General features: G+C 44.4%; 2 protein-coding genes across 3 annotated transcripts in view; one reads left to right on the forward strand and one right to left on the reverse strand.

The window, feature by feature from the left end:
• The window catches only part of USP39 (ubiquitin specific peptidase 39), a gene marked incomplete at both ends in the record, with an annotated part of 32273 nt that extends 24736 nt beyond the window's left edge, over positions 1-7537 (reverse strand). For both annotated transcript variants that reach the window (XM_084235674.1, XM_084235675.1), the window contains 2 exons: positions 3531-3600; positions 7270-7537. In XM_084235674.1, coding sequence (XP_084091800.1) covers positions 3531-3600; positions 7270-7537 — 338 coding nt within the window. The remainder of the gene's footprint in view (positions 1-3530; positions 3601-7269) is intronic.
• Positions 7538-9741: 2204 nt separating this feature from the next.
• Positions 9742-11560, forward strand: LOC311172453 (UPF0561 protein C2orf68 homolog; the record flags this gene model as incomplete). Its single annotated transcript, XM_084235890.1, has 4 exons — positions 9742-9848; positions 9932-10050; positions 10921-11072; positions 11438-11560. 4 exons carry the CDS (start codon positions 9742-9744, stop codon positions 11558-11560), a joined length of 501 nt encoding a protein of 166 aa, XP_084092016.1.
• Positions 11561-12168: the final 608 nt, after the last annotated feature.

Genomic DNA, 12168 nt, shown 5'->3' on the forward strand with positions numbered 1-12168 from the left:
ATCATCTGATTTCTTTTTCCTTCTGGCTTATTTCACTGAGCATAATTCCTTCTAGCTCCATCCACGTTGCTGTGAATAGCATGAGTTTATCTTTTTTGATTGCTGAATAATATTCCATTGTGTATATATACATCTTCTTGATCCAGTCATCTATTTTTGGGGTGAGAGGGAGGGAGGAGCACAGGGGACTGTGGTGATGGTGAACGGGTGCCTTGGGGAAGGAAATTCTATGGGGACTCAATCTGAGGGGGTGGAGGGAAGTAAATATTGTCTAAAAAATTTTTAAAAAATGATAAATGTTAAAATTTAAAAAAAGACAGGTATAAAGCTTACTCGTTTACTGGTCAAGTCATATAAACAAGGTTTATAAAAAAAATAGCACTATCAATTCTCTAAGCCTCAAAGCATTTCAAGGTGTTTGTGTCAGACATGCAAAGCCAATGACCATGTTTCTTTTTAATATTTACAACCAATGAAGAATATCCCATAACAATCACTTTCTCTGAAGGGAAAGTTACCAGTAGGACTAACATATTAGGGCCCCAACAATATTTCAAATTTGAAAAGAAGACACATAAAAAGAGTGAATAAACCCTCTTATTAAAGAAAATTTTATTTTTGCCCATAGGAATAAATGGGAAGCCTAAAGAAGTTTACAGTAATAACTACAAACAGATGTACCTGTTCGAGTATATCATACTGACATATAAGTACTGGCAGAGGTAAGGATCAAAAAAACTACCCCACTGAATCCACAGGTGGTAAAGGAATTACTTCCCAAACATTAACTCTAATTAATAGGTAACAGTCTCAAAAAGCAGCATTTGTTTTTAGTATATGTAAAAATTACTAGCATAAGTAAATATTACTAGCACAGAAGAATCCAGAAACTTATACAAGCATATATATATCTATATCTATATAGATATATAATATATATATCTATATATATATATACAAAATATTATTGTGTAGAACAAATGAAATTTCTTTTTACTTCAGTGTGTAAACTAAACTCTCTAGACACACTTCTCTTTCACTCCTCACATAAAAAATGTGAGATTTAAAGAATATTAATTCAAATATGGGAGAAATACATATATATAACTAACAACTTAAAATACTTAAAAATATATTTATATTTGATGTGGTATGGTACCCTATATGTTTAAATTCAGTATCTGTAAGAATAAACAGCCAGGGGCCTCCCCGGTGGCACAGCGGTTGAGCGCTAGGTTGGGAAGCTGCCCGCAGCTTCTGCAGTACCGATTCGATCCCCGGCTGCTCCCCGGCCACTGGAGGAGGGTCCCACATGGCGCGCAGACCTCTCCTGCCACCCGCTGCTCCCCTCAGCAGTGTACCACAGTCCTTCTGCCTGCTCTGCTCCCCGCTCTGGCTCTGGTGAATTCTCTCACCCTCCCGCGCTTCTGACTGTACCCAGTGCTTCTATAAACAAATAAATAAATAAATCTTTAAAAAAAAAAAAAAAAGAATAAACAGCCATATCTCAAACCAAATATTCTGGCACTTCTATTTTTGTGCCACTTCCTGACCTAGTTCCCCTCCCCCACACCCCATACCACCATCCCTGCTTATATTCCCTTGACCTTTCTCCCTCCCCTCTCCCTCCTGAACTCAGAAACCTCAGTTCAGTTATCTGCTAAGTGTACAATTATGTTATTTTCTCAGTTCATAGCTGTTTCCTTATATGATTCATATGTGCAGTAGCCAAAATTTGTCTTTCCTTTCCAGTTTGCTTTGCTTTGCATAATCCCTTGAGTTCCTTCCATTTTGCTATAAATGGTAACTTTTCATCTTTCCTTACAGCTGAATAGTATTCCACTATGTATATATACCACATCTTTGTCCAGTTCTCTATCCATGGGCACTCAGGTTGCTTCCACTTCCTAGTTATTATAAATAATGCATCAATAAACTTGTGGGGCATATTGTTTTTTGAACTAAAGACTTTGTGTTCTTAGGCTAGATACCCAAAAGTGGGATTGCTGGATTATATGACACAACCACTTTTAGTTTAAGTGCAGATTACTTTTCAAAATAGCTGCACCAATTTATATTCCCACCAACATTTATTAGGATTTCTCTTTCTCTACATCCTCTCCAACAAATCTGGGAAGTTTTAATGTGGCTCTGATTTGCATTTCCCATCAGGAAGTGATGATGAGTACTTTTTTCACATTACTTCTTTTTTTTTTTTTTTTAAAGATTTATTTTTATTTATTTATACAAGCACTGGGTATAGTCAGAAGCGCGGGAGGGTGAGAGAATTCACCAGAGCCAGAACAGGGAGCAGAGCAGGCAGAAGGACCGAAGTACACTGCTGAGGGGAGCAGCGGGCAGCAGGAGAGGTCTGCGCGCCATGTGGGACCCTCCTCCAGTGGCCGGGGAGCAGCCGGGGATCGAACCGGCGCTGCAGAGGCTGCAGGCAGCTTTGCAACCCAGCGCTCAACCGCTCGGCCACCGGGGAGGCCCTCACATTACTTCTTAGTCTTCTGGATTTCCTCTTTGGAAAATCATCCTCAGATCTGCTGCCATTTTTAAATTGGGTTACTTGGTTTTTTTTTTTTTTAATTAAATTGGATGAGTTCTTTGTAACCCTTGGATATAAACCCTTTGTGTGACTATTTTCTCTCATTCAGTATAGGATGTCTCTTTAATGTGCTAATATTTTCTTTCACTCTCTAAAAGAGCTTTTTGAGGTAGTCCCAATTGTTTGTTTTTGCTTTTATTTCCCTCACGGTAGGGGTCAAATCTCCAAAGATATCTCTATCATTCACTGATGTGTAAGACAGATTGCAAATGTTTTCTTCTATGTATTTTATTGTTGTGGGTCTTGTATCCAAATCTTAAATCCATTTTAAATTTATTGCTGTATATAGTATTTTACACACTGGACTGGCTAATGCAGGGATCACTGCCCATACATGGCTAGTGGCACTTAATTTAAAATAATTAAAATTAAATAAAATGTAAAATTCAGCCCTTCAAACAATATTTCAAGTGCCCAATAGCCACAAGTGGCTATGCCACAATGAACAGCCCATATAAAGAACTGCAAAAAGTTCTATTAGCGCTACCCTAGAGGACAGGTGAAAATCATCCTAAGATGCTATGTGGGATCAAAGAAAAGAATACTAGCACAAGGTAACTACCTCTGTTCTAAAATAAATTTTTTACTCTTTTTCTCTCGGCTGAATCCCAAGCACCCAGAGTAATACCTAGCACACAGTGAGTGTCCAATAAATACTTAAATTTGCTATTATTTTTAAGGACACTATGTATCCCATTATTTCATCATACAAGTTCAAAACCAGCTAAAGGCTATGCTTATGCCCTCCCTAGAACATGTTCTCTGAACTCTAAAGAGCAAAGTTTAATAAATACGGCAAGCATAATTTTCTTGGCATAAAGTTTTTAAAAGGATAAAAAATGTTCAACATACAGTCCAAAAACTTTCTACATAGATTCTATTGTTCTTCCATTGCCTTTGGCATCTCTGTCCTACTGACCTGTTAATGGTATCCAGGTACGGGCAGTGGCGGCTCCTCCGGTCCTCGGAATCCACGCGGCCATTCTTTGCTAAAATGAAAACCATCACAAGCTTTGAAAATGACAAATCTGTGCTCAGGGTCAACTACCAGTATAAACAAATAAACACAGAAGTAGGAAAAACTAATCAGGGTGAGCTCATATACAGGTAGCCTAGGCAACACCCAAAAAAGCCCACTAATGGAACAAGCTGCAAATTGTGAGAATACACTTAAATACACTTAACCAACAAGATTTGTTTGCAGATTACAGAAATCCAGTGAAGCAATTTTCAAAAAGGCAAACAACCCAATAGAAAATGAGGACTGACAGACCCACAAACATGAGAAAAGATGCTCAATCCCATCAATAATCAAGGATATGCAAATTTATTTGCACAATGACATACTTAACACTTTTTTCTCATATGTGGAACAATGAGAACGCTCAAGTACTGCTTACGGGTGTGTGAGCTATTATAACCTCTTAGAAAACAGTACTGCAAGATCAAAGATGAAAATATGCTGACCCCTTAAACTCAGCAATCTCTCGACTGACATATGCTAGATAAAGTTCTAAACACAGTAACGTGTGATGTCCATCACAAATAAAATGGAGAAATGTTTCAGTATATCTGCAGTGGACCCTTCATAGGCATGGACATCTACCTGGATGAACTTCAAAAATATGAGAAGCAAAATACTAAAAGCAAGACTACATACAACAGGGCCTCCCTGGTGGCACAAGGGGTTAAGCACAGCACTGTGAAGCTATCCACAGCCTCTGCAGCATGAGTTCGATCACCAGCCATGCAGGTAGCAGACCTCTCCCGTCTCACCCACTGTTCCCCTCAGCAGTATATTTCAGTCAGTCTGCCTGTTCTTCTCTCCACTCTGACTCTGGTGAGTCCTCTCCCTGCTGCACCTCTGGCCTTCACCCCAGCTCTTATATGCATAAATAAAATAAATCTTAAAAAACAAAAAAAGGGCCTCCCCAGTGGTGCAGTGGGTTGAGTGCAGTACTATGAAGCTGTTCGCAGCCTCTGCAACATGTGTTCGATCCTCAGCCGGCCAGGGAGCTACCCATTTGGTGCAGCAGACCTCTCCTGTCTCGCCCGCTCAGTCCGTCTGCCTGTTTTGCTCCCCTCTCTGTCTCACCCTCCCACGCCTCTGGCCTTGTATAAATAAAATAAATCTTTAAAAAAAAAAGAAAGAAAAAGACTACATACAACATGGTTTCATTTATGTAAATACAAAACACCGTACTACTTAGGAGTACATATATAAGATAAAATTTGAAATGATTAGAATTCAAGAGAGTGATTACATAAGCAAGGAAGCAAGGCAGAACTAGAAAGGGGTCTATGGGAGCTTCTAAGACACTGGTTATGTACCAATTCTTGAACTAACTAGGAGACAATACTCCATGGATTTTTCATGTTTCCCAATATATTGTGACCAAAGTCACTGTCTCTAGATTACCTTATCAAGGATGTTTATATAGTGAACAGCTTTGGATTACAGAAACAGTGTTTCTTACAAAGCAAAGGACAGACAAGCCCACAGCCCATTATAAAAGATTCAGTTTCTCTAACCTCAAAGTTCCTCTCCTATAAGGCTGTCCACTATGTTTATGGAATTTCCTCAACCAGCTTTGTTGGGACTAACACCAATGCTATATTCTGGTTACTGTGATTGCTGTGATAAACTGTCTCAGACCAAATAGTCCCAAGACTGAAACACACTGCTGAGGGGAACAGCAGGCGAGACAGGAGAGGTCTCCCTCTCCAGGCCAAGGATCCAACTCATGTTGCTGTTGCTAGTGATAGCTTGATAGTGCTATCATGACTACTATCAGAAGCATGATAGTCAGAGACAGACTACCATGACCATTATTAGTCCTGTCTTCCATCAGCCTCCATGAAACTGTGTTAGGCTAACACCGTAGCTTGCAAATAAGGTAAAATCTCAGACCCTGCGCAGTTTAAGAATGTATGTCCGCACCTGTTTTTAAACTATACTCATGTATATAAACATTCAGTTCATCTTAGTAGTTGTAATCTATACCATGACAAAAACATAAAATGAAAAAAAAAAGGAAAAAGTTACAGCAACTGGGATCCTAATGAATCCCAAGGAAAAAAATCTCCTTAACACAACTACACAAAATATCTAAGGAACAATTTCTCTTCCAAAGGGAAACTTGAGGCTGACAGAGTATTTAAGTAAAGGAAATCAGCAAATATCCTGAAATTATTATTAGTCAGAGAATATTTATTGAGCATTTTCTATAAGTAAGGTACTATTCTGTGCCCAGTGTCATACAAAAATTTATCAAAGATAAACCTAACAAGAAATTTAAGAGTTAATGTTAAGCGTTAATAAAATCAGGGCATCCCTGGCAGTCGAGGGGTTAAGACTCAGCACTATCACCCCTACAGCCTGAGTTTCATCCCAGGTCAAGGAGCTAACCCACATTGCACAGCAGACCTCTCCTGTCTTGACCACTGTTCTCCTTGGTATATTTCTGTAAAACGGCTGTACTGCACCCCACTGTCTCTGGTGAATCCTCCTGTACCTCTGACCTACACCCCAATTCTTATATGCAAAAATAACTTTTTTTAAAATGCTATCTTCTGGGCCGCCCTGTTGGTGCAGGGGGTTAAGTCTCAGCACTATGAAGCTATCACCAGCCACAGCGACATGGGTTCAATCCCTGGCCAGGGATCCTACACCCCAGTTCTTGTATGCATAAATAAAAAATAAATCTTTAAAAAAAATGCTATCTTTCTAAAAAAAAAAAAAAGTTAATAAATATATAGATAATTGGGACCAAATGCAAAATTACAGAAGTGTGGAGACGATAACCCCTATCTCGACAAACTCTACCCTTAGCAATTTAGCCTAGTGATTTGGTCACCTAATACTTCAATATCTCCAACTAACTCACCAGAAATCAAGTATACAGGGACATGTTCAAGTCAGGAGTTCCAAGTTCAATACAGAAAAATATGTAGTTGGGGTGAACAGGAAAAATTTTTATAAGTAGTGGAAACCTATTTAATGATTGGTAAACTATCAACAGGTTGGTATCAACAAGATCACACACTACAGAAAGGAAATCTCCATAAATCATTAGAGCAGAAAGCATCCAGTGATAAGCAGCAATGGGTGTAGTCATGGGGGAAGCAGGGAGCCCAGCCTCCCTGGTCGTTGTTAGATCTATTGAATATTGAAGTTCGTGAGTTCAGGATAACTTCCACTAATTTACGGTGCGAGACAGACGAAACCTGCTTTCCCAAAGCGCAATGACTCAGTCTCAGACAGACTAGACCGACTGCTACAACCCAGAATAACGGGTGTACGGTGCAGGAACCCAGCGTTCAGCCTCTCAACTTTGAAAGTTCTGATCCCCAAAATTAGGGAAGAACTCACGACCCAGAGGTTTTGTGATAACTGCTGGGAGTAACCCCTCTAAATAGCACAGTGCCTGGCCCGCTTCAGGCATTCGATAAAAACAAGCTGCTGCTGTTACTATTGTTGCTTAAAACACAAATTATAACTATTGTTACTATTACAACTAGGACTATGCTCATTAAAATGCAGTCGAGTCGGAAAGCGGACTTGGACGGTGGAGAGAGTTTCTTCACCGGGGTGGGACTGCTGGAAAGAAAGAAGACGAGAGTGGAGCCAGCGCCCGGCCCGTCCTGGCCCCGCGCACCTCGCACCTCCCGCTCAGGCTCAGAGTCCTCATCTGCCTCGCGCTCCCGCTTCACCCGCACCGAGGGGAGGACTGGCGGCGGGGCCTCGCGCGCGCTGGCCGGTTCGACCTCCCGCTTCACGCGCACCGGGCTGCTCCGGGAACTCGGCGCCTCTGTCTCCCGTTCCCGATCTCGCTCCCGCTTGACGCGACCCGAGCTGCCCCGCGACTCGGACTCGCGCTTCCCGCGGGCAGAACCACGAGACTCCCGCTTGGACCGGCCAGACATCGCCACTACCGGCCGAGCAGCCCTGCGCAGGCGCCGGCCACGCTCAAGCGCGCGGCCCGCAGCCAATCAGGATCGGGGCTGTAACGGCGGCTAAGGCTCTCTACCGGTCGCCGACGGGGACAAACTACGTGGAGGCAACTTTTGCGAGCTACTGCCGCCTTCTTGGTTTCTTTACTATAGCCTGTGCACAGAGAACGATTTGCGAGTTTACTGCCTCCTTACCCACAATTTCCGGTTTTAAACAGGCAGGATCCTTTTTCTGACTAGTGAGTTTCTGCATAAAAGAAGCTATCGGGGGTACTTTTTACCCTCGAAACCAAATTTGGAGATCGTCTGTCCATTCTCCAACCTTGGAAACTGACGCCACTGCACAGAACTAGGCGAAACCCCCATTCATCCCCTTCATGCAGCAACTTGGAGGTTCAATCCCACTTTTAGAGGGTGTTCTTGGTAACACAGGAAAATGCAAACGTTGGGCAGGGAAGAACTTTCCGGGAAGCTGCTAAAGCACAAGACTCGGACCTCTGCTTTCCAAGACCCTTCTACAACCCTGACTCCATTGCGTTGGCTTTATAGTTCTAAAGTATTGTATAATAAACAATAAACTGCTGTTTTAAAATGTGCAATTTACTAAATTCGTATGAATGGATGGATACACCCTGAAAACATCACCACGATCAGATAATAAACCTATCCACCAGCCCCAAAAGTGTCATCCTACCTGCATCATTGATAGACTTTCTATCACTTCAGATTAGTTTGCATTTTCTGGTTTTATATAAAGGGAAATACATAGCATGTCCTTTTTTTCTTTCAATCGAAGTATCTGAGTATTGTCCTAGTCGCCTTCGAGTATATCAAGTTCATTCTTTTTCATTGCTCATTGATATTCCATTGTAAGGTGAACCAGTTTGTCCCTATTCTAATCGCTGATAACTAGATAACTATTTTTGCTTTTTTAACAAGAGGACCCGAAAATGGCACTGATACCAGAATTGTCAGGCCTAGTCTCCCAGCCAGGAACGATCCCAGGCTGCAGGGCAGCGCTGAGTCCCTGCCACTAGACCCCCACGGGTTGGTGTCTCACGAAGCCGCAGCAGGAACTTCGCAGACGCTCAGGCAAGCAAGCAAGAAGAGGCAGGTTTGTTTAGAGAAAGAAAAAGTTTACTGAGGAGAAAAAGAACAGAAATAAAGTGGGACTCCCAGGCCAGGGAACCAGGCCTGGGAGGGGCAAGGAAGCCAAAGTGGAGTCATGTCTCAGGGAATATATACCTTCTTTCCCTCATTATTCTAAAGCTCCACCAGTCTCTTTGCGATTGGTTAGTTCTCGGCTGTCTCATTTAATTTGCTACTGAGTGGGGGATCTTCACATTCCTTATCTAACAGCTTTCTCTTTCCCCATTTGTTACATCTTTATCTTTATGGCCCAGTCCTCTGGATGGACATCCCCGCATTGAAGTTAAACAGCTGCCCTTCTAAGTTGTTCATAAATTAAACCACTCTCCATTTCTCCAATCTCTGCCTCCCTTTACCACCTGAAGGAAACCAGGACCAGCGTTAACAATGTTGTCCTTGGTCCTGAGATGTTTGTTTTTTCTAGTGGAATTGGTTACATTCCCTTGGTTGTCCTTATCTCTGAAGCCTCCCTAAATTCTTCAGAGGTCCCCTCCTGCACTGTCCCTAAAACTGCCTAATTTCTAGCTTGCCCGGTGTTTCAGCACGAGTCCAGGCCTGTCAAAGGCTGGGCCCTCCCACAAAGACAGTTAAGACATCCAGCCGGTGGGCATCTGGACAGGCAGGGACATTCGCAGAGCTGCGGCTCTGTTGGGTTGGACTGGGGGGCCCCGTCGCCCCCAGCGGAGCGAACAGCCAGGACTCTCCGTTGTGCCCACCGGCCTCTCCACAGCTTATTCTGAGGTAGGCGCTTTCGGTGTCCTCACTTACAAACGAGACAACTGAGGACCGCGACTTCGAGTATCCGCTTTGTGTTTTTCTGGAAGGTTTGATGTATTAGCGGTAAGCGTAAGTCAGGAGCCCCGCCCCAGCAGCCCAGCGCGTCGCGACGCTCCGCCCGGCCCGCCCTTACGTGCATGACGTCAGGACGCGGGGCCGGAAGTCGAGCTAGCGCCAGCACAGACCTCTCGGGCCGGGAGGGTGGCCGTTGGGACCACTGAGGCGGCGGCGGGTCTGCTTACAGGTTTCCAATGGCAGCGACACGGGATTCCGGGCCGGGGCTCTGCTGTAAGCCCGGCGGGCGGCTGGACATGAGCCACGGCTTCGTGCACCATATCCGACGGAACCAGCTCGCCCGGTACCGCCCCGCCCCGCGCCGCCGCCGCCACCCTGGGTCTAGTCTAGCCCGGAGGTCCCTGACTCCCGCTCGGCTCCCCGCAGGGACGACTACGACAAGAAGGTGAAGCAAGCGGCTAAGGAGAAAGTGAGGAGGCGGCACACACCCGCGCCGACGCGGCCCCGCAAGCCCGACCTGCAGGTGTACCTACCGCGACACCGAGGTGAGGCCTCCCGCCCCGCCAGCCTCCTCAGGCCTGCGCGCTCTTCCGGCCCTCGGCCTTCTGCCTCAGCGTAATCCCTCTGTATGGAGAGAACCTCATTATAAGTCCCAAGACTCAATTCATCTCATCCTTTCGTGGAACCTCCATCTCAGCGTTCCCCAGCTTCCGCTCAGTGATTCTTCCGCACGAAAGGGAGGGCTCATGCCCTCTAGTTAAGCATCGCTGTTACAGGACATACCTGAGGGCCAGCACGAGTTGTTTGTTGGTGTGCTCAACCATACTATATTTTCCATATTCTCACCATCAGACAGAGAGAAAGTCTGGTACAGCAATAGGCACCCAGGACATAGTTGTGGAATGAAGCCCTAACCCATTAGATGACCTTTTTCCTCCAGCTTTTCTGCAACCTGGAGATCACAGTAGTTAATACAAGATGCTAAATAGGTTGGACGTTAAAGTGCTTTTAGTTTTTATGCATATTAATTCGTTTATTTTTCATAAAACCCCGTAAGATAGGAACTCTTACCTTTTCTGTTGCACGGTCAAGAAACAGGTTCAGAGACATTAAGTAAATTGCCCAAGATCATAGACCTAGTAAGTTGCAGAACCTGAATTTGAGCACAGGCAGAGCTCTGTACTTCTCTCCACAAGCTTCCAACACTGGAAAAATGTGCATTGTGTACTTACTATGTGCTGGTACTGTGCTAGCCTTGGAACAGGGACACAGGGGTAATTAGCACACTTAACACATAAACACACACACAGGACCAATAAGATTGGGGCTTTCTTTACAGTATGTTTTCCTGTGTTATCTCTGGGCAGAAGTTCCAGCAGCCTTCTCTTCCCTCTCACTCTGGTTCATCTTTCCAGATGGCTCTACCCACCCAAGCAACCCAGACTGTGAGGAGTCCGGTGAAAGCAGCTGTAGTGGCGGCTCCGAGCCAGAGCCTTCTGGCCATCAGCTCTTCTGCTTAGAATATGAGACAGACAGCGGAGAGGTCACATCAGTTATCGTGTATCAGGTATGCCTCACAGAAATAGCTGCAGCCTGAAGGTCCTGGGCCATGGTAGAAATTTCTGCCACACCCTGAGCCACCGTTTTCCTCAGGGCCAGTGGGAAGTGTCTGTTCCACATGGGAGCATAGACTACTGGGTAACATTTTTGAGCATAACTCATACCTGTCACAGTGATTTCTCAGTGGGCAACAGGGAGGGCATGTGGCCCCCAGTTGAAAATCACTGTTACAGGGGACACCTGGGAAATGACAGGCACTGGCAAGAAGCTGTGAGTCAAATAGATTTCTGTGAGACTATTGTTTAAGGATATGGCAGGTCACCTTTGCAGAAGAGGCTAGTCCCTGAGCTTCCTGACTCTTCCTCCACATAGGATGATGATCCAGGAAGGGTGAGTGAGGAGGTATCTGCACACACACCTCTGGATCCACCCATGCGAGAAGCCCTCAAGTTGCGCATCCGAGAGGAGATTGCAAAACGCCAGCGCAGACACTGACCAGACTGAAGGCATTCTCTCCAGGCTGAATTCACTGCCCAGAGAGCTCAACCTCTAGTTTGGGGGTGCCAGGGCCAGTTTGGATTGATCTTGAGACCCTCCCTGCAAGCTGCCACATCCACAGAAAATAGGTGTTGCAGGGACTATGCCTGGCCACCTCCTGTGTACCTAGTCTTGTATGTTGGCCCATTTGACCAGCCTAATAACCTGGAATTTTTTGAGAATTTTGTTTGGCACTTTGGGGTTCTGGAAGCAGAGACTCCAGAGAAAGCCAAGATATACAAAGCCTATGCCAACTTGCTGGTTTTTCACTGACGTCTTATGCCATGGGACACAGGGCATATTTTTTTTTTTTACATTTCTACTTCCTTTCTTGCTTCTCACTTCCATCCATGTTTTCCTAGATCTTTTTCACAGCTGTTTCTGTGTACTTTTCTTTCCCTCATTTTTCTGTTTCAGAATCTATCCATTCTATACTACTCTCTTACCTCCTAATATGACTGCACCTCCATCTGCTCAGGACTTTGGCGGTGGGAGCTTCTGGCAGTATACCTTTCTCACAAATTCTCCCAGTAATTCTGGTACCAATAAAGTGGGAATTCTTCATT

This window comes from Talpa europaea (genome assembly GCF_964194135.1).
Source record: "Talpa europaea genome assembly, chromosome: 6".
Lineage (NCBI taxonomy): Eukaryota > Metazoa > Chordata > Mammalia > Eulipotyphla > Talpidae > Talpa > Talpa europaea.